Source organism: Grus americana, chromosome 2 (genome assembly GCF_028858705.1).
Source record: "Grus americana isolate bGruAme1 chromosome 2, bGruAme1.mat, whole genome shotgun sequence".
In the NCBI taxonomy this organism is placed as follows: domain Eukaryota; kingdom Metazoa; phylum Chordata; class Aves; order Gruiformes; family Gruidae; genus Grus; species Grus americana.
This window is the reverse complement of record NC_072853.1, coordinates 153,262,100-153,280,990: the sequence shown is the minus strand read 5'-3', so window position 1 is coordinate 153,280,990 and position 18,891 is coordinate 153,262,100. Positions and strand designations below refer to the sequence as shown.

The 18,891-nt window shown below is 40.5% G+C and overlaps 1 protein-coding gene across 4 annotated transcripts in view; it reads left to right on the top strand.

The window, feature by feature from the left end:
* The window catches only part of NRP1 (neuropilin 1), a 114,183-nt gene extending 96,450 nt beyond the window's left edge, over positions 1 to 17,733 (top strand). For 2 of the 4 annotated variants that reach the window (XM_054818693.1, XM_054818691.1), the window contains exons 14-18: positions 6,169 to 6,306; positions 10,145 to 10,416; positions 10,921 to 11,014; positions 12,631 to 12,687; positions 13,938 to 17,733. In XM_054818693.1, coding sequence (XP_054674668.1) covers positions 6,169 to 6,306; positions 10,145 to 10,416; positions 10,921 to 11,014; positions 12,631 to 12,687; positions 13,938 to 14,227 — 851 coding nt within the window. In that variant the 3' untranslated portion in view covers positions 14,228 to 17,733. Of the gene's footprint in view, positions 1 to 6,168; positions 6,307 to 10,141; positions 10,417 to 10,920; positions 11,015 to 12,630; positions 12,688 to 13,937 lie in introns of all 4 variants that reach the window. The other 2 variants (XM_054818692.1, XM_054818690.1) reach the window with 1 other exon arrangement.
* Positions 17,734 to 18,891: the final 1,158 nt, after the last annotated feature.

Below are 18,891 nucleotides of genomic sequence, written 5' to 3'. Positions count from 1 at the left end.
GCTCTGCCCTGCTTTATGAGCAGAGGGAGACTGTGGCGTACCGGTGCAATGAGAAAGACGACGGCAGGCTGCTCCGCCTTCGCGGGACACCTCTCCGCGCTGCTCTACCACAGTCCGCGTTGCTGAGGGGCTGGAGGGCTGCTGGGGATCCCACAGTTTGGAAAGGGATGGGGGATGCAAAGGAAGAAAGGATACTGTGCAGTGGTTTTAGAGTAAAACATTTTAAGTTTTATGTCTGAAATGGTCTTTTGGCTTTCTATTTTGCTGAGATGAAGGATTTTTTACAGGTTTTTTAACTATCTTCTTGCATTTAAACAAATTTCAAATTCACAAAGTGCCTCTGTGCAGTGCGGTTTTCCTCCCTCCTCCCGAGTGCCAGTTGCATTTGCAGGTTGCGTTTAGTCCCCTTGGCTTGGGTGGGACTCTCCAGTAACAGATTGTTTCTGCCAGAGATTAAGATATCCTCATTTTCTCTCCTTACTTCCCTCCTGCACCACCTTCGCTTATTCTGTGATGAGCCAAGTTTTTTTCTTTACTAAAGGAGTTTCTGAGGTTCCCTTCAGAGCATGCCAATGTTACTTCCCTGCATTGTGCTGGTAGGAACTGTTTCCTTCCGGGGAATAAGGGACAAGTTCACATCCCAAACTCCAGGCTCCCACATGGCAGCACATTACAGAGATCATAGATAGAGATCAGTCAGATGCTAATAAATAGGAATAAGGTTTCCAGAATCTCTAGTTTAAGACTTAAAGGTTTCCAGCTGCTTCATAATCCCTCACTGAAAATGAGCCAGAAAACTCCCAAAAAGGGGCAGACAGAAATTCCTCCTGACGTGAGGAAACCCCTCCTGGCATGAAGGTGTTGTAAGCATTTCCTTCTGCTAGAGGGGCACAGCTGGACCTGGCTGGCATGATGAAGCACATCAGAACAAGGGGCCATGCAGCTGGGAGCGAGAGTCTGCTACGGCAGCCACGAATAACACTTTAACCTGGCCTTGAAGTTACAGAGCTGCTCAGGGGCCCCCCTGGCCCCCCAGCCCTCAGCTGGCTGAGGATCAGGGGATCGGTGCATTCCAGCTCTTTCAGCTATTCTCAAGATGAACAAGGTATGAATTTAACATGCCAAGGACTGAGCCTTCAGCTTCAGCCTTAATTCCCTCTAAGGGCTGGTTTACCTTAAGATCATAGAATCAGAGAATTATTAAGGTTGGAAGAGACCTCTAAGATCATCAAGTCCAACCGTCAACCAAGATGCTAATACACCTTGAGGTAAATAATGAACTCCAAGCCAAAGAGCTATTCCAGATCACTTGCAGGCTCTGGCGGGTACCCCTGCACGAGTCATGTCGTGCCAGTGCTGGCCACAGCAGCTTGTGCCACGATGGCTGGGGACAGAGATTTACCAGCTCTCTCAGTAGCAGCACCTGCCGTGGTGCAGATACTTTTGCAATAGGTGCTAACGCTGTGTATTGCTGTCCTCCTGCCTGCATTCAAGCCTGCAAACACCTCTAATCTTGTTATCCCAGACTAACGTGCTTGTGTGTGTCAAAGCCAGAGATTATCCTATTCCAACCAGCTTTCATACACTGTGGAAACAGTTAAGAGCAAATAGCTGGAAAGCCTCCATGTATAAACAAGCTTTCCATCAAGGAGACTTTTACAGTTCATTTTAAGGGCACTGAATTGTAAGAAAATTAAAAAAAAAAAGAAATCATGATTTCAAACTGCTAAAAATGTTTAAAGGTTTGGATTTTTTTTTAAGAGAGGATCTATTTTCCTCCTCAAACTTAAAAAGATGCCTTTAACAAATCTGTCTATCAAGGTAAATACCTTTCAGACCTCAGTCCTAAGACTCACCAACGTCTAGTCTTTTTGAACACATCTTTTTCAACTCCAAAGGACTATTTGTAACGCTTGACTCTTAGCTATTTACATACAGAGCAAGCTGTTCATTTACATTATGTGCTCTCAGCATGCAAGCTCAGTCCTTTGTAAAGCACACTGTTCAAGAAGCAAAGTATCTTGTTTTTCACACACGTAATAGCTATTTCAGAAAAATATAACTAAGAAATCCTGAGGTTAAAATTTCTGCTAAGAAATCATTTAAAAGTAGAATAGGTCTGATTCTCATTTACGATGGGACAACTTTGCATCAATAAAGGGATATTAAAGCAGTTAAATTATCATTTACTATCATTTAAGGTAATTCTGTGCTGCCAGGATAAGTGGTATAAAAAGGTGAAATGCAAATATGAACCAGAACCAATATACTACTTTGAAGTGGTCCAAATTATGTTTGTAATTTCCCATTTTAATGTTGATTTACACTTTGGCAAGAGGATCCTATAGAGAATTTTCATAGCATCTTTAATGCCATCGTGCTCCTTCTTGCCTCTTGTTGGAGGAGTTATAAAAATATGTCAAAGTCTGTGGGCCACGAAAGATTAATGGACTTGCAAGAAACTCACTCAAGTAGATTTTCAAATGACTTTCTTGTTCGTGTGCAGTAATGGTTCCAGCTGTGAGCAAGATGTGGTCAAGAAGTACAGCTGTTGGTTATTCTTTGAGAGGATAAATCTGTTTTAATTCAGTATCACGTACCCTCCATTTTGAAAAAGGCATATGGGATTTCGTCACACCTCCCTCCCAGATTCTCATCTGAACTGCTGCTATTTGGTTACATAATAGCTGCTTTTCTTCATCCTCTCAATCCACGCAAACCTGGAGATCAATCACCTATTGGCGGGAGAATTATCCTACGAGTAGAACGGGCCAGCGCTGCAGAGGAAGCCCACCATATCCTACTCGTCCCTACTTTCCTTCCTCCCACCAGAGCTGCCAAGCTGTGGTTCAAGGGCAAAGAAGAGGACAGATTGCCTGTAGCTTACTGTGAGCTGCTGTATCAGCCTCCTGGGACCTTTAATAGAAGTGCTGAACTACCCTGTCTTTTGCTGGGGCAGATCCATTGTCCATACGACTAATGAACCTATCCTGATGCTACAAGTGTCTATTATTAATTGGCTAGCAGGTCTATTTTTTCTTTTTATGGGTCCCTGGGAGAAGCATTGGAAGAGACATAAGAATAGACAATAAGAGATGGCATGTTTAAGGAGCCCATAAAATAAGAGCACTCTGAAATGCCTTGCCTTTGACCTTCAATCCCATTGCTGCGATTGTCTAAGCAATATATTAACACAATCACTTTTAAGAAAACAATAAGAACCTAGAAAGAAATAGCTAACTGAGAGCAGGTTACTGCTCAAATTCTGCTCAATTTCAGGGGATTCTTCCTAACTTCTGCATGGAAAAGAAGTTCATTTTTATGCTACACCATGCTGTCTGTGAGTCCAAAGCCAAGGAATACAGGCATGGCCAAAGCATATCAGACTTAGGCTCTTTGCCAATTTCCTGGACTATATATTTCAAATGAAAGTGTAAGAAATTCTTTATTAGATGCTGTGAAATTTAGCTCTGCTTTGAAACTCACCTTCTAATCCCAATGTTCAGAACTGGCTCCAGACCATGAAGCAAAAGGCTTCTGTCACTCCCAGCACTTTAGAATTAACAATTAAATTCTGGATATTTTCCTTATCCATTTCAGTGTCCAATTCTCTTTGAATTGTGTTCAGCCTTAGCAGCATTTGAAGGAAACAAGTATCGCTTGCATTATATGAGAATTTTTTTCCTTTGATCCGCATTGAACTTCACTGGATTATCTTACAGTTCTCAGACTATGAAATGGAGAAAAGAGAATATTGTAATCTTCCTTCTCTGGATTCTTCACCCATTTACATACTTCTCCTGTGTCTTCTGCTATTTATTTTTATTCAGAGTTGAACAAAACCAGTCCTTTCAATCTCTTTGTGCTATGTGCTCATTTATGCTGTGTGATATCTTCAGATTGATGTGATCTGTCTACCACTGTTCTCCTTTCTTGTGGTTTGAATACCACACAGGCTATCACTACCTTTGCATGATATAATCCTTCGGGATTAATAAGATTAATTTTGTTTTACGTTTTCTAAGACCTTTACTAAAGTTCTGTTTCATGGCTCTGATGTCAAAGCCATGCAATATAGCTCTCCCTAGGCTTCCTTGACAATGAAAGGCTATTTTTCACGAACTTAAAACCCTTTAATTCATTTCAATGTCGCTCTGTTTTTTGAAAAACTCCCCTTGATTTTCAGATGTCCCCTTTTGGGCAAGATGTCTTTGATCATGGCCCCATTGTCTAGAAAAAAAAAAAAAAAAAAGACCATATACTGAAGAAAGAAGCATAATGGATTGCCTTTCTGCACTCATGTGCACACAGGCTTCTTCAACGCTTTGAGCCCAAAGAGAGATTATTCCTAGAAAGGGCTAGGGTCCTCCAGGAAACATGTTTTCTCCACATTGAATTCCTGTGCCAGACATTATCTGTTTAATTCATTTGTTCCCAGCTAGGATGCCGTATTCGTGACAATGTGGAGTAGACCCCTCCGGAGGCCAGCGGGAGGGAGGGGGGAAGCAGGCAGGATGGGGCGGATGAAAGGAAGGAGTGAAGAATGAGGGCTCAGCGTGGAGAGATGCCACAGCATGGTTGAGGTTCTGACAGGTGGAGGAGAGGGGCAGGAGCTGCTGCATGCTCAGACCTCTCTGCTGATATAAAGACATTTTCTAGGGGCCAGAGGGGACAGGGTACAGTGGCTGCAGTGCAGGAATCCAGTGAGTTGAGTTAAAACTGTGTCTGGGAGCAAGGACCCACCAAACAAGAACAGAGCAGGCAAGGAGAGAATGATAGATGAACCCTTTTTCTATCTGTTCTGTCTCAACCTACTCACCTGAGGTTTTCTCTGTGTTGATACAATGATTATTCTAGTTTACTTTCCATTAAAATCTGGGTTGTGAGTTCAAAACCCTTTCCAATCTTCCCTGGGAAGCTCACTATGTGGAGAATGTCTTTGCCTCTTCAGACTGGAAGAGCTCCACCTCAAAGGTCTGGCCAGCCACAGGTCCCAACACACTTCCCATATTTCTCTGTATTTTCCCACAATAAACTAAACACATTCTAGGGGTTGCATTATCTTTCCTGGCTTTTTTTTTAGTCATGAGCAAGAAACACAATTCTTCCCCCAGAGATTATATTGATGGGAGCACAGTCCTTTGTTCTTAGTTCATACTTGCACAAAGCATCTCATTAAAGTAAACCTAAGTTATTCCTTTAATAAGGCGTGAGTCATGCCTGAGAAAAGACTTCAGGATTTGGTCACATTGCTGTGGGAAGGGTATTGCTCTGCTAGGAGCTGTCATTGCTCAAGGTGAGGTAAAAGTTCATACCAATGGGATAGGAACCAAAAGCCCAAAAGATTTCAAACTGCTTCTGAAAATAAGAAATGCAAGGGATTTATATACTATCTTTGTATAATCTTTCCATTCAAATTCCAAGTCCTATTGAAGAAAATAAGCTACTATGTATTAAACCTTTGGGCAGAATTGAAGAGAAGCTGAAAACAAGATATGATCTCATCCTGACCATAATACCAGACTTCCCTTGTTTTACGTGGAGCTTGTTTTGAAGCTTATTTTGAGTTCATTTGGCAATCAGCCACATTTGTCCCTTTTCCATCTCGATTTGTCCATTTCAATGCTGCCATCTTGTGGGCCTACTTAACTGTCTGGAAGATGCTGAAATAAGTCCCTTACTGAAGCCACATACTATACATTTCACCAGAAATCCTTTCCTGCCAAGGACATTCCATTAGTGTTTCTGCCCTTTCTTATTTTTGTCCAAATCTTATTGTGAGTTGTTGCAAAATGTTGCACCATTATGGCACAAATAGATATTAGCAACCAGAAAATCTATCTGATAATAAGCCAGAGCTTTCTTTTTGAGTCATATATGTTACAGCACAATTATCAGCTAATGTGGGCAAATCAGAAGAATTAATCTAACTAGAAAAAATTCCAAAATATGGGTCATAAAGAGACAAGAAACAACTACACCATTTACTAGAAATAGTCATTCTTCATCTGTTTCCCAGCAGGCTTGCTCTTGCTATAGCTTCTCAGAGTTTCAGGTAGGAATGGTTCTGTTAATGGTCAGATGCATGCATTTGGTTTTGAAGTACAAAATCTGAATTATGCAATTACTAATCACATTTCATCCCTCCTTTTCCCTCTTTCCCTGCAGAGCTGCCACTATACAACTTCAACTGTGCCTTTGGCTGGGGATCCCAAAAGACTTTGTGCCACTGGGAGCATGACAACCAGGTGGATTTAAAGTGGGCAATCCTGACCAGCAAAACTGGGCCGATTCAAGACCACACAGGTAATCATGAGTTCATGATTTAGCCATTTTACATGGGAAGAGGTTGTTCTGTTTAATTCCAGCATGCCTTCCAAAACTGTAGGAGAGTTGAATTATACCTAAAATATGAGGAGTCACAAAGATGATTCTCTAGGCGACCTAATCTGTTATATGCAGTCACAACTGACCATAATTGTCCTTTCTGTTGGGGAATAAAGATCATTTATTGTCAGGAATTGAAGATTTTCCCTTCCCCTGACTTGCCTTTGGATAACCATCATCTGAGGTAGAAAAAAAATCTGAATGACCAAATATTCTGCTAATATCACTTACCAAGTGATACAGACATGAACAAACCTCACATTATTCCTGTTTGTAGTTACAGGGAGTTTGCCCACCACAGAAAGGTATTCTAAGTGAAACTTCCCAGATGGATGTATTTCCATGCCCTTCTCCTCTCCAGCAGGAGTTAGAGATTATAGCCATCCCTTTGCTCACACAGTTTTTCCAGAAATATCACCCTGGGAAATTGATTGGTTGGTTTTGTAGTATCTAACTCATGGCTCTGCATAATTAGGCAATAAATATGCTGCTGGCTAGTGGAGAAGGGAGGGCACTGCGTGACCTGCACAGCCTCTCACTTTAGTGTTCTCTCTTGCATACGTGCAGATTAATCAAATGTGTTGAGATGAATCCCCCTTCCCACTTCTGCAACCCCTTTGCCTAATGAGAATGACAAGGAAATTAGACAAAATTGGACTTTTTAAATTCTGAGACACTTTCAATTGAATCTTAAGACAAGTACAGTAGTTTCAGGGAAAAAAAAAACTTATAATACTTTGACTATAAATGGCATTGTACAAATAAATGGCATCAAATTAACTAAATGCAGTTAGCTGAAGTGAAGGCTGTAATGGTGGAAAAATTGATGTAGAGTAAAGTGAAATGGCTCAGTAGGATCTGACATTGAAAGGAGGTTAAAAGCTATGTTAGCCAGAGACTGACAAAATCTAAAAGGCATGCATAAGTAAAGCTCTAATTAAGACAATGAAGACAGAGTTCCTGACCCAGCACTGCAATAATATTCTGGAAATGAGAGCTATCTGCACTTTGCCACCAAGGATTATAGAGAGACTGAACCTGTCTTCAATCAAGAGAAGAAGAAATTATATTCTTCAAATGAGATTTTGTTGTTTCCACTGGGCCCTACTAGTTATTTGTTCCATTAGCTGTAGCTTCAGTAAGTCTTCGAGGCAGCCTCTTCTCCTTACTGCACTAACTTTCAATATTTTCCAAAATTTTCCTTCAACTCTAAGGGCACCTTCACCTGCCAGGCTTGCCATTCGCCTCCCAGCAGGTACGGAATGAGTGGGGTGGGTGTGAATGCAGACCATGAGCAGTCTGAATGGCACCGATGTCCCAGACAAGCTCCTCAGTGTCACCGCTACACAGCAAGGCCACCCTACATATTGGGAGAACCGCATTGAGCAGCTCCCAGGCATATCTTGCTCTCAGCTGCACACGTATAAAGCTGAAGAAACTCCACAGAAGTGATCTTCAACAGCAATTGCTTTAAGACAGCAGGACACACTGTATGTCACTTCAAATTATACATGTTATGATTAAATCTGACCAGAGTTAGGTCTTCCAACTGAGACAGCCATCCTAATGCTGTGATTATTTTCCTTTTTTCCTCCCTTTGGATTTCCCTATCACCATTCTTTGATGAGATTTGCACATGTTGTGCTGCCCTCTGCACAAAGGAAAAGCCCTCTGCAAAATTGGAAAGAACATACAGGCACAAGCACTGCTGCTGAAGAAGCTGGACAAGATGTTGCTACAGTAAGACAGAAAAAAGGAAAAAAAAAAAAAGCCTAATTTTTTTTGGCAATTTAATATCATCTTCCCCTATAAAATTCTTTCAAAGACCAGATACTTCCACATGCATATTGGCCAGGATACCTCTGACTGCCCTCAGAAAAATCCAAACAAAAGAAAACATCCTTGTCTCATGTTAGAAGACATATTTCTCTTTCTCATTTATTAGGCCCACTCCTTCCAGCCACTGGGTTTAACCCACCTCTCTTTGATCCTGGTTCACCTTTTACTACCCTGTCCTTCTTATGCTTCCCAGAGTAGAAATGCTCATCTTCCCTCTTCATTGATGCAGAACTATACCTTTACAATCCAGCAAGTCTCCATTATACATTATTTCAAATGAAATTCAAGAATATCATGTATAAGCAAAGAACAATATTGATAAAGCACCACCCTTCCAAAATATCTTCTTTTGCCTCTTTTATTTTGTTTACGCATTGGTATAAACAGAAATATGTATACTTATTTCAGCATTTGAGGAACAGCATTTATTATTATTACTTTTCTCCTTCCTACAACTTTATATCAATGCCAGTAAATGCTGTCTCCATCCTTCTGTGCGAGTGCATTACACGTGCAATCTATTCTTGCACACATCAGAATGAACTTCATACTTTTCTACCGTAATTCTTTGCAAAGAAGCTGTTCAAAAGCTGACTGGAATGGATGCCTGGCTGGTGTAAATCAGAAGCACTTCTCCGTAGTCAGTATCTTACTTAGCAATTTTCTGTTACCAAACTAATCACTCCCACGTGCTTCTCTCCCAGTGTGATTAAGCAAGTAATTTTCCAAGTTAAGGGTATTAGGTGTTCAGATTTCAACGTGTATAAATCCATTGTGCTCTTCAGATAATACCAGCCATAATCTTACTCTTTTGGGAAACGGCTCACAAATATACAGAGCCCAATATATTATTACAAAAAATCAAGGCAATAACTCTGGCACCGTTTATGACAATGCTCAGACTCTATTGGGGAGCACTGTTTAGATTTCAGTTCCTGATCTCTGACCATAGCTGTTCAAAGCTATTTTATCCTCCAGTGTTCTTCCCATTCTAATCTTGCCTTCTCAAGCACAGATTACTTTAAACAGATATTAAAAATAGCTCTTTGCACAATTAGTGTAGAGTAGGCCCCAGGGATTTCTGTCTAGCCTGCTGAACTAGGGCTGGCTCTCTTCAGGAGGTGCATGCTGACTAATGGAGCATATGCTGTCACACCAAACATGCTTCGCCTCCTTCCCTGAGCAAAAGCAAATGCCCTGTGTGTGCCACATAGTGAACATGTTCTTACAGTTCACTCTTGGCACAAAGCATCCCAGTGAACATCAAAGGAGACTGCCAGAAGAAATCACAGAATCATAGAATAGTTTGAGTTGGAAGGGACATTTAAAGGTCATGTAGTCCAACCCCCCTGCAATGAGCAGGGACATCTTCAACTAGATCAAGTTGCTCAGAGCCCCATCCACCCTGACCTTGAGTGTTTCCAGGGATGGGGCATCTACCACCTCTCTGGGCAACCTGTTCCAGTGCCTCACCACCCTTGTTGTAAAAAAATTCTTCCTTATATGTAGTCTGAATCTACCCTCTTTTAGTTTAAAAGCATTAGCCATCATCCTATCGCAACAGGCCCTGCTAAAAAGTTTGTCCCCATCTTTCTTAAAAGCCCCTTTAAGTACCGAAAGGCCACAATAAGGTGTCCCCAGAGCCTTCTCTTCTCCAGGCTGAGCAACTCCAACTCTCTCAGCCTGTCCTCATAGGAGAGGTGCTCCAGCCCTCTGATCATTTTTGTGGCCCTCTCCTTAGAGCACATCAGCTTTCCTAGAGCTCCCAAACCAACACCCTCTGACTCTCTTGGTTGTGAGGCTTGACCCATCAGCACGGAAAGAAAGCAAAATGATCAAGGGTGGTCAGGGCTTCTTGGGTAAAGAAAGAAAATGAAAACTGGTGGCTATTCCTAACACAGTCCTTCTGTCGCAGTAGGAGATGGCAATTTCATTTACTCGCAAGCTGACGAAAGCCAGAAAGGCAAAGTTGCCCGACTCCTGAGCCCCGTGATTTACTCGCAGAACTCTGCCCACTGCATGACTTTCTGGTACCACATGTCCGGCGCACACGTAGGCACCCTGAAGATCAAACTGCGGTACCAAAAGCCGGATGAATACGACCAGGTGCTGTGGACCCTGAGTGGGCACCAGGCAAACTTCTGGAAGGAAGGACGCGTTCTTCTTCACAAGTCCGTGAAGCACTATCAGGTGAGTTTGGCTGCTCCTCGCTGAACCAACAGAGCCGAGGCCAGTAAGACCTTGCTGGTCATGTTTTATACACCGTAGCAGAAGATGTCACTGAAGTATTTGTGTAGACTGTATTATACCTACAGATGAGGTGCTGTTGCTGTGACAGTAATAATAGTGGCATATTTCATGGTATCTCAGATGACAGTGATACAAGCAATTTCTTATCGAAGGCCAAATAAATGCTTTAGAAATAATTTCTCATCTGTCACAAAACTGCATCCTTGCCACAGTTTTGCTGCTGATGTAAAAGTCTTTAATGAAGTTATGACATTATATAAATTAACATTTGCATATGTAAGTTCATAAAGGCATGCAGTGCAGATTGGCAGGCCACAATCAAAGTACATGTAAATGTGGCATAATGACAAGTGAAGATATGTGTTAACAACTAAGTAAGATATCCTGAATGCTGCAATTGTGTGTTAACATGAAAACAATGTGAACATTATCTTGTTTTGCCAGGTGGTTATTGAGGGAGAAATTGGAAAAGGAACTGGAGGAATTGCTGTGGATGATATTAAAATTGACAATCACGTAGCACAAGAGGATTGCCGAAGTAAGTATGAATAGCAAGAACATATAGAAATCTCATCCAAAACATTATTTATTTTGTTTTGATAGCTGTTTTTATCTGTGAGAAAGGGATAGATAATTATTGGCTATATAGGAAGTTTTGCATGGAAAACGTCCTGATCTGGCCCATAACTTTATTCGTAGTAACTGCTACTGGTGTCATCTCAGTACTGCAGCAACTGCAGTCTTTTGGATCAGAACTGGCATCCTACTGACATAGGTCACAGCATGTTCATATTCTCACATCTCCCCCTGTATTTTACATTGCTGCCTTCTTTACCTTTCTCTGCTTTTCCTAATGCTTTTCTCTGTATTAACTAATGCTCAAAATCCAGTTTTATTTCTTCACCCTTTTTAGATCACTTATTACCAAGCCTACTTGAATTCTATTTTAATGGACCATATCAAACCTTTACAGGATACACAGATAGGGTGAAATGGCCCCTGCTCTGTCCTCTGCTGTCCTGTAATTCTGAGTTTGCTGTGACTCATTTGCTGTAGTCACCAGCTCCCAGGCACGTCGGACACAAAGTAATCTTAGAATGTGGCCTTTTCCACGTCTGAGCCAGGCTGTTAGTGAGGTCCTATTTGAGGCTATTTGAGTCCTTCTATTTCTGGCCAGTCTTGAGTTATTCCAGTCACTGCAGATCGTATGCACATTGCATACTGCACATAATTTGGCAGAAGCAACCCCAGATAAATGCAAGCAACTGAACCCTGTCCTTCATGATGGAGATGAAGCAATGACTTTTACGTAGGAGAGGGAATAGAACTGAGAGCCCTCAGCATTCGGAAGATAAGCTTATGCCATGTGAGTTGGTCACATAACTGAGAGCAGTAACGGAGGGTGTTCCTCACCTTTTGTAGCTAACACCCTTTTGAGGGTAACATGACAGACTTCAGCTACATGGTAGTTTCACTGCAGGATGAGAAACCTGTACAATCTCTTTCTATGACAGTCCATTTTCTGGGGTTCATCACACGCCACCAGAGTGACAGTTATGAGGAAAGAGGCAGGACACACCTCTTGGTCCTCCTGCAGTGTCCTCAGTGCCAAGAGGCTGCTGGGACCACAGTGATGGTATTTACCTGCCTCCAAAATGAGAGAGGAAAGTAACTTCTTTCCTACCTCCACGTGCTTTGGTTGTTCAAACCGAATGCTGAGCAAAGATTTTGGCCTGTGGGAGCTAAAGCCAAAAGCTCAGTCTGAAGCCCAAACACAAGTGGTCTCGCTGCAGTCAGTGAAAGTATTCTTGTGATTAACCATGCCTACGCTGATGAAGTGTTATGGAATTGGGCTCCAAAATTGTAAATACAATGAATGAGATGCTAATTCATCACACTGATTTCTCTTTCCCAGGCATGGAAAACCCCTGCTGATAACTAAAACTGTGCCAAGACTGGGCGGAGAGGAGTTTTTAAATCTTTTTTTTTTTTTCCCTCCATTAATTTTCAGAGCCCATCATAATGAACAGTTCTGTCAAGCTGACATAATGATGCTCTGACACAGGAAAATCTGCTATACCATTATTGCCAGCATGATAGTCAATCAGTGTTTGTAACCCTAATAATCAATGTCAATTCTCTTTGCTTCATTAGAATCAACTGATGTGGAGAATGAAATAGATGAAGAAGACCCAGAAAGTAATCAAACAGGTAAAAATTGTGTTATTGTTAAGAGGGAATGCATTTTAAAGTGTATTTTCATGTGAATTTGTGTATTTTATTTATTTATTTATAGATTAGATCTCTAACTGCATATTGTATTAAGGTTTTTTGATTTATCTAGATCAGATGCTAAGAAGGCTTACATTTATTCAAAGGACATAATAGTCTTATTCTTCTATGTCTTCTCTATCTTATGGACTTTGTATTATTTATACCTATCTCAAACCTTCCAAATTTTATATACATAATTTGTTACATTGCATGCATATATATGCATGCACACTATAGCTCCTCTAATATTTTGTTATCTAGAAGGTTAGTCCACAGCTGAAGAAACAGCTATCATTATATCTTACGATTTATGACTCGCACAGTGTCTAGGTAATTAGGCTCAAAACTCTTCAGGCTAATTGTTTCACAGACCTGGCTGAAAATGTCATTTTATGACCAGTCTACCAAAGCATTATCATTTTCAATGATGATAGCTGTAAATGGATCATTAAATGGATCATAATTGTCATATTGTCCCAATAATAAAATGTACTTGCATTTTGCAGGCAATGAGCTTAATTTTTTTCTGTTACAGTCAATGGGATTGCTATCATTGATTTCAGTGAAAGCAGAGTTTGTCCAAAAAGACTTCTGGCTTTTCCTGCAATAATTAGCAGGGTTTGCAAGCTTATTGGATCTCTTTCATAAACTGAAAGGGTTGAGGGAAAACATTGTTATACCCAGTGAATATTTTATACAAGGGGGTAGAGTGCTTCTCTGTGTCAGTTCTGTCACTATTTCCATTTCAAGGTCCAATCCTGAAGTCAATGAAGTGGAGATGGATGCAAAATGGCTGCAGATTCCCACCCAATGTCTAAGGCTATAAACATTCACACTGAGCAAATAAGATGTAATTACCATTTTTGAACTAAATACTGCAAGCTGACAAAATATAATCAAAAGGTCTGGTTATTAATTCTCAAGAGTCCCACTTGGTCCAAGGCAGAATCTGACCCCTACTAACATGCAGCAGAGTCAAGGATTGAAGAACTGTTTTAAAAAAATCAACAACTATTTGGGCCACGTTATAGTTTTCAGCTATATATGACTACCTCCAAGAAGCTAGGTTTTCAAATTACGTAGCAATTTATGTCAAAAACTTGATGTCTTTTCTCCAAATTTCCAACTCATCGAAGTTCTAACTAGAATCAGTTCTGAAAATTTTGCAATTCTTTACTCCATTTCAGGGTTTACGCCTCCATACCATACAGGCGAGGACTACGATGATAACATCTCCAGGAAACCAGGCAACGTCCTGAAGACCCTAGATCCAATCCTTATTACCATCATAGCCATGAGTGCCCTCGGGGTGCTTTTAGGAGCCATCTGTGGAGTTGTCCTGTACTGTGCCTGTTGGCACAATGGCATGTCAGAGAGGAACTTGTCTGCACTGGAGAACTACAATTTTGAACTGGTCGATGGTGTAAAACTGAAAAAAGATAAACTAAACACACAGAATTCATACTCAGAAGCATGAAGGTATAAAGCGACTGGAGAAGTTTCAGAGAATCGGGATGGAAGGACATAGCTCGGTCGTGCTGGGGAACTGTTGATCTTTTACTGTACAGGCTGAAAAGTGCATTGATGACACTGAGCCAAGCTTTTCTCAGGAGCTTCAATGAGTGTGTAACCAACAAACATGGACAACAATCTGTGTTAACAATCTGAATCATGTACAGTCTGCTTTTTCTGTTGGTTTTATTTGAAATAATCAAATGCTGGTGTTGAGACCAAGTATGATTGACTTATAGTTCATTTTGTCTTTCTTTCTCTCCCTCTCTTTTGTTTTCCGTTAATGGATAATTTTGTTTTTACTGTGCAAAATCCAAGATGCTGTCACAAAATGTATTCAGTGGGGTCCCTTGGATGGACATGCTGTCTGTAGCTCAGTGCCCAGAAAATATTGGAGTAACAGCAATTAGTGGACTCCCGCACTTGTATTTGTGTATAATTGCTCGTGTTGTGCATAGGCAAAGAAGGGTTAGGATGTTTTTGAAAGTACTGCTGCATCAGTACTGATATAGTGTGTCAGCTCTGTTTACGAAGCAATACAGTCAAATTTTATTGATGTTTTTCAGTGTTGTACTAAATTTTGTGCTTGTGAACTCCATAAAAGAGTATGTGCCATCATCAGACACAACTGGTAACCGAGTGTACTGCCTAAAAACTAAACAAAAAAAGTCCTTGGCACTGGCTAGTGTATGTCCTCTCAAGTGCCTTTTTGTTTGTACTGCTTCTCATTGTGTTAACATTAACTACAGCTCTGCTTCTCTGCAGTTATGCCCTTGTCTTTAATCATATTCTGATGGCTCACTGGCTAAAAGAAAAGTATATTTTAGTGTAAGAAAGTAGCCTCAGCAAGGCAAGGGCTAAACAGATTTGACAACCTGGCTTGATTGTTCTGCTTTCTGTATTTCAACTTCATGTCTCTTGACCCTTTTGTATAAAGCTGCAATATCCCCTTTTATTGTTCTTTCATATAGAATGTATTTTCAAATGTAAAATCTCTTTCCCTTTCTCTTCTCTTCTCTTCTCTTCTCTTCTCTTCTCTTTCTCTCTCTCTTTCTCTCTCTGACTAGATTGCATAAGCATTTGCCATTGCCAAGGAAAGAAAACTGCAGCTTTAACTTGTTGGTAATGGCAAAGGATTTTATTAGAGTTTGTGTTAAAAAATAAGGGAAAATTCTTAACTTTACCCTCCAAAGTCGAACTTTGGGTTTCTTCTTAACAGCATAAAGTGACAGTATCTTTTTTCCTGAAGTCATGAAACATGTCTTTTATCCTGAACAGCTTGCCTGTTAATTACACGAGGGAAAATGATTTTCTTACTGAAAAGATTGCCTTTAAAATGAGAAGTTTCCTCCTCCTGCCCCTACCTGAACCCAGAGTTCTGTTCTCTCAGTAAACGTGTATTTTCATGCTAATCAATGCTAATTGGGCTTATGTATGGGTACTGAGGGCAGAATAAAATCCCACAGTGTATGTAGGGTATGTTCTTACCATCCTGTTATACCCAATTGGCATTTCATACCAGGAGGTTTCTGTTTGACCAGAAGTGCAGATAGTGACAGATTCAGTGAGCTGAGTAGCCTAAGCTGTCAGAAAAATGTGTTTGACAATTACGTGGCAATTTTTTAATATTTTAGGACAAATATTATTGGATAAAGAATATTCAACAGCCTATGCAGCTGGTCCAACAGGGTAAAAAGAAACGAGAGTATGTCTCCCGCAGGGGTCCATAGGAGGAGGCAAGGGGCTGGAGGGGTCGGTCCCCTCCTGCAAGAGCGAGGGGAACCTCTGTGTTTTCTGCGCTGACCCGCACACAGCACAGCCATAACCGGGGAGGCCGTGGAAGAAGGCAGCTTTAACCCTCCCCTCGGTATCTACCAACCAGCAGCTAAAACCAGCGCAAACGTGGGGAAAGGAACATGCTGCAAACTGCTGAATTCATCTTTTTCCTCACTGAATTCCTCAAGTAGAGTCAGGGAAGTGATTGTGACTTTCTGAGTTAGTCTTTTCCACAATTGCTTTTGTAGTAGAGCAATGAAGTATTCTGTCCAGGATTAGGACTAAAGAAGGGCTACTTCAGCCTTGAATTACTAGAGCAACAGAATCCACGCCTATTTATCAATTAAGTGTTTTGCAGCATATCGCTTCATCAATACAAAAGATAAACCAGAAAAACATGTAGAAAATCCACCAGTAACCTAGAAATTGAAGAAAAGGGAGGGACACTAGAGGTAAAAAATATGAGTTTGGGAACTGAAAATATTTTAAAGGAAGATCCAATAGAAAAAAGAGTGGACAGTTGCTACTTCAAAGGAGTCCTAACAACAGAGACTATAGTGAATATTCAAATACCCATTGAGATGCCTAAATTGGAAGAGTAACCTCCCCAGGCTCTAGACCCTGGGTCCTCCAGAAGGTAAGACACAGCACCTAAGGCCTGAAAGTTAGGCCTAAAAGTTAGTCCATGAAATGTCCCGAGTGACAAACTCACTTTGGCAGAGGCAGAAATTTCATTTGTATCCAACAGTGTAATTTGACCATAATGGTATCGCAGCAGCTAATTAATTAACCCAAAGAAAAAATGGATTTTTCAAAACTATTTTCAGCACACCACCACTGCATGATTCAGGTGTTAGGGTCTGTTCTCCTTAGCCGAAAAAACTTCTAGTCCACTACCCTGACTCGAGTTACATACATATATTGCCTTGAAGAGAAAATCCCATTGGGAAGCCTGAGCCCAAAACCTTTTGAAATATTCCCATGGATTTCAATAGATCCTGGACCAGCTCTTGGTCTTGATCTATTTGAACAGTAAAGCTGGTGGTTGGTGGTATTTTTCTTCTTTTAACATGGTGAGAATAGTGAACATAAAAAGAAATACATCTCCTTTGTGGTCTTCAGACCTTACTATGATAATGAGGATCTAGCACTGAAGATTTGATTTCTCTGAAGGTAATAGAATGAAAGTTGCCCTTCAATAAAGGAAAAATGATACTGCAACTTTACATTGAAAAGTATCTTGCACTGATAAATATATTTAAAAAAATTATATGTTTATAAAGTTATTAATTTGTAAAGGCAGTGTTACAAAATGTTCAGTTTATATTGTTTTAGATTGTTTCATAATTTTTAAAGTGTAAAATAACATATTTTTTTCTTTATTGAAAAACTATAAAAATCTTCTGTAGTAAAATGATTTCATTTTACTGGTATATTATTGCTTCATGTTTTGTACCATCATAAAACTTTGTGCAAATTTTTTTTACAGAAATTTTTATTTTCTATGACAATAAGACACTTGTAAATTGTTGTTTCAAAATGAACAGCGAAGCCTTAACTTTAAATGACATTTGTATTCTCAGACACTGAGTAGCATAAAAAAAAAATCACATAGAACTGAACTGTAACTTAAATTTCCAAACTATGACTACTACATTCCAAAGAAACAGTTGAATTAAACATTTTCATAAAATATCCCATACCTGATGTATTTTATTATACTAAAACAGATTGATTTTTTTAAATGGCTGGTTTTATTTAGCATCTTGCAACAAACACAATGTTTTAATCATGGTTCCATTTGTTGGTAGGCATCTCCAACAAACACACACCATGGTGGGACCATTCATGGTTTAGGCTGGAGCGATTCACCCACTGCCTGCCCAATTCTCTCTCCCTGCTGGAAGACACTCCCACTACATGCCTAACTTTTAGCCAAACACTAGGGATTTAAGAGGACAAACGTGCCACCACTGCTCACAGGTTGTAATTCACCTTGCTGCTGTGGGAGGCCCAAGCCGCACACCCTGCGTAGGTCATGCACGTGCCTTGTGGCTTGCTCTTAGAGGGGTGAATTTCACCAGGGACATAGCTGCTCCACTATGTCTCTGCTCCAGTAGTAAGATTTGCACTGATGAGCTCCCTGCAAATGTTGACTGAAGTCATCAGGACTTACGCAACCATGGTCAAATCTGCCAATGCAGAGCAGAAGTTACTGATGGGAGCAAATGCTTCAAGAGCAGCCCATTGGGCCTGATTCAGCGTTCAGTTGGGTATTGAACTCATCTGTAGAACATACAACCATGGGTAGGGAGACCTTCAAGAAATTTACATCCAGACCATAAGCTTTAGATGGCACATTTCCTGTTTTATGCAGTACTTACCTATTTGTTTCTTTTTAATACTGAGCAGTCTGCACATTAAAGTTTGCCAAATCCTTTCTTTAAGCTGCGCATATGAACAATGCACATACTGTCAGTATGTCACTAGGTTGAGCGCTCATGAACAAACATTTTACTTCAGCTAATGTACTACTCCTGGGAATAACGTTGTACTTATTACCACATAATTGATGATTGCTACACTTGAAGAGAAAGTATCAAATCTTTCCTCCTCAGGAGAGCAGTGTTGTGGGTACCTGTTTAAAATATGAGATGGAACTAGAGCAATGCGCCTGAGTAAAACTTAGCTTTGTGGTCGAAATAGGGATTGCTTTCAAAAGTCAGTTGTGAAGGTTGTTGTCCATATAATCACTGCATCCCAGCTCCTTAGAAATTTACTTCATTGCACTGTGTTTCCTTCTGTGATAATCAGCCGTGGGGCTCTTTGAGGGAAAATAAATGGCAATGGAAT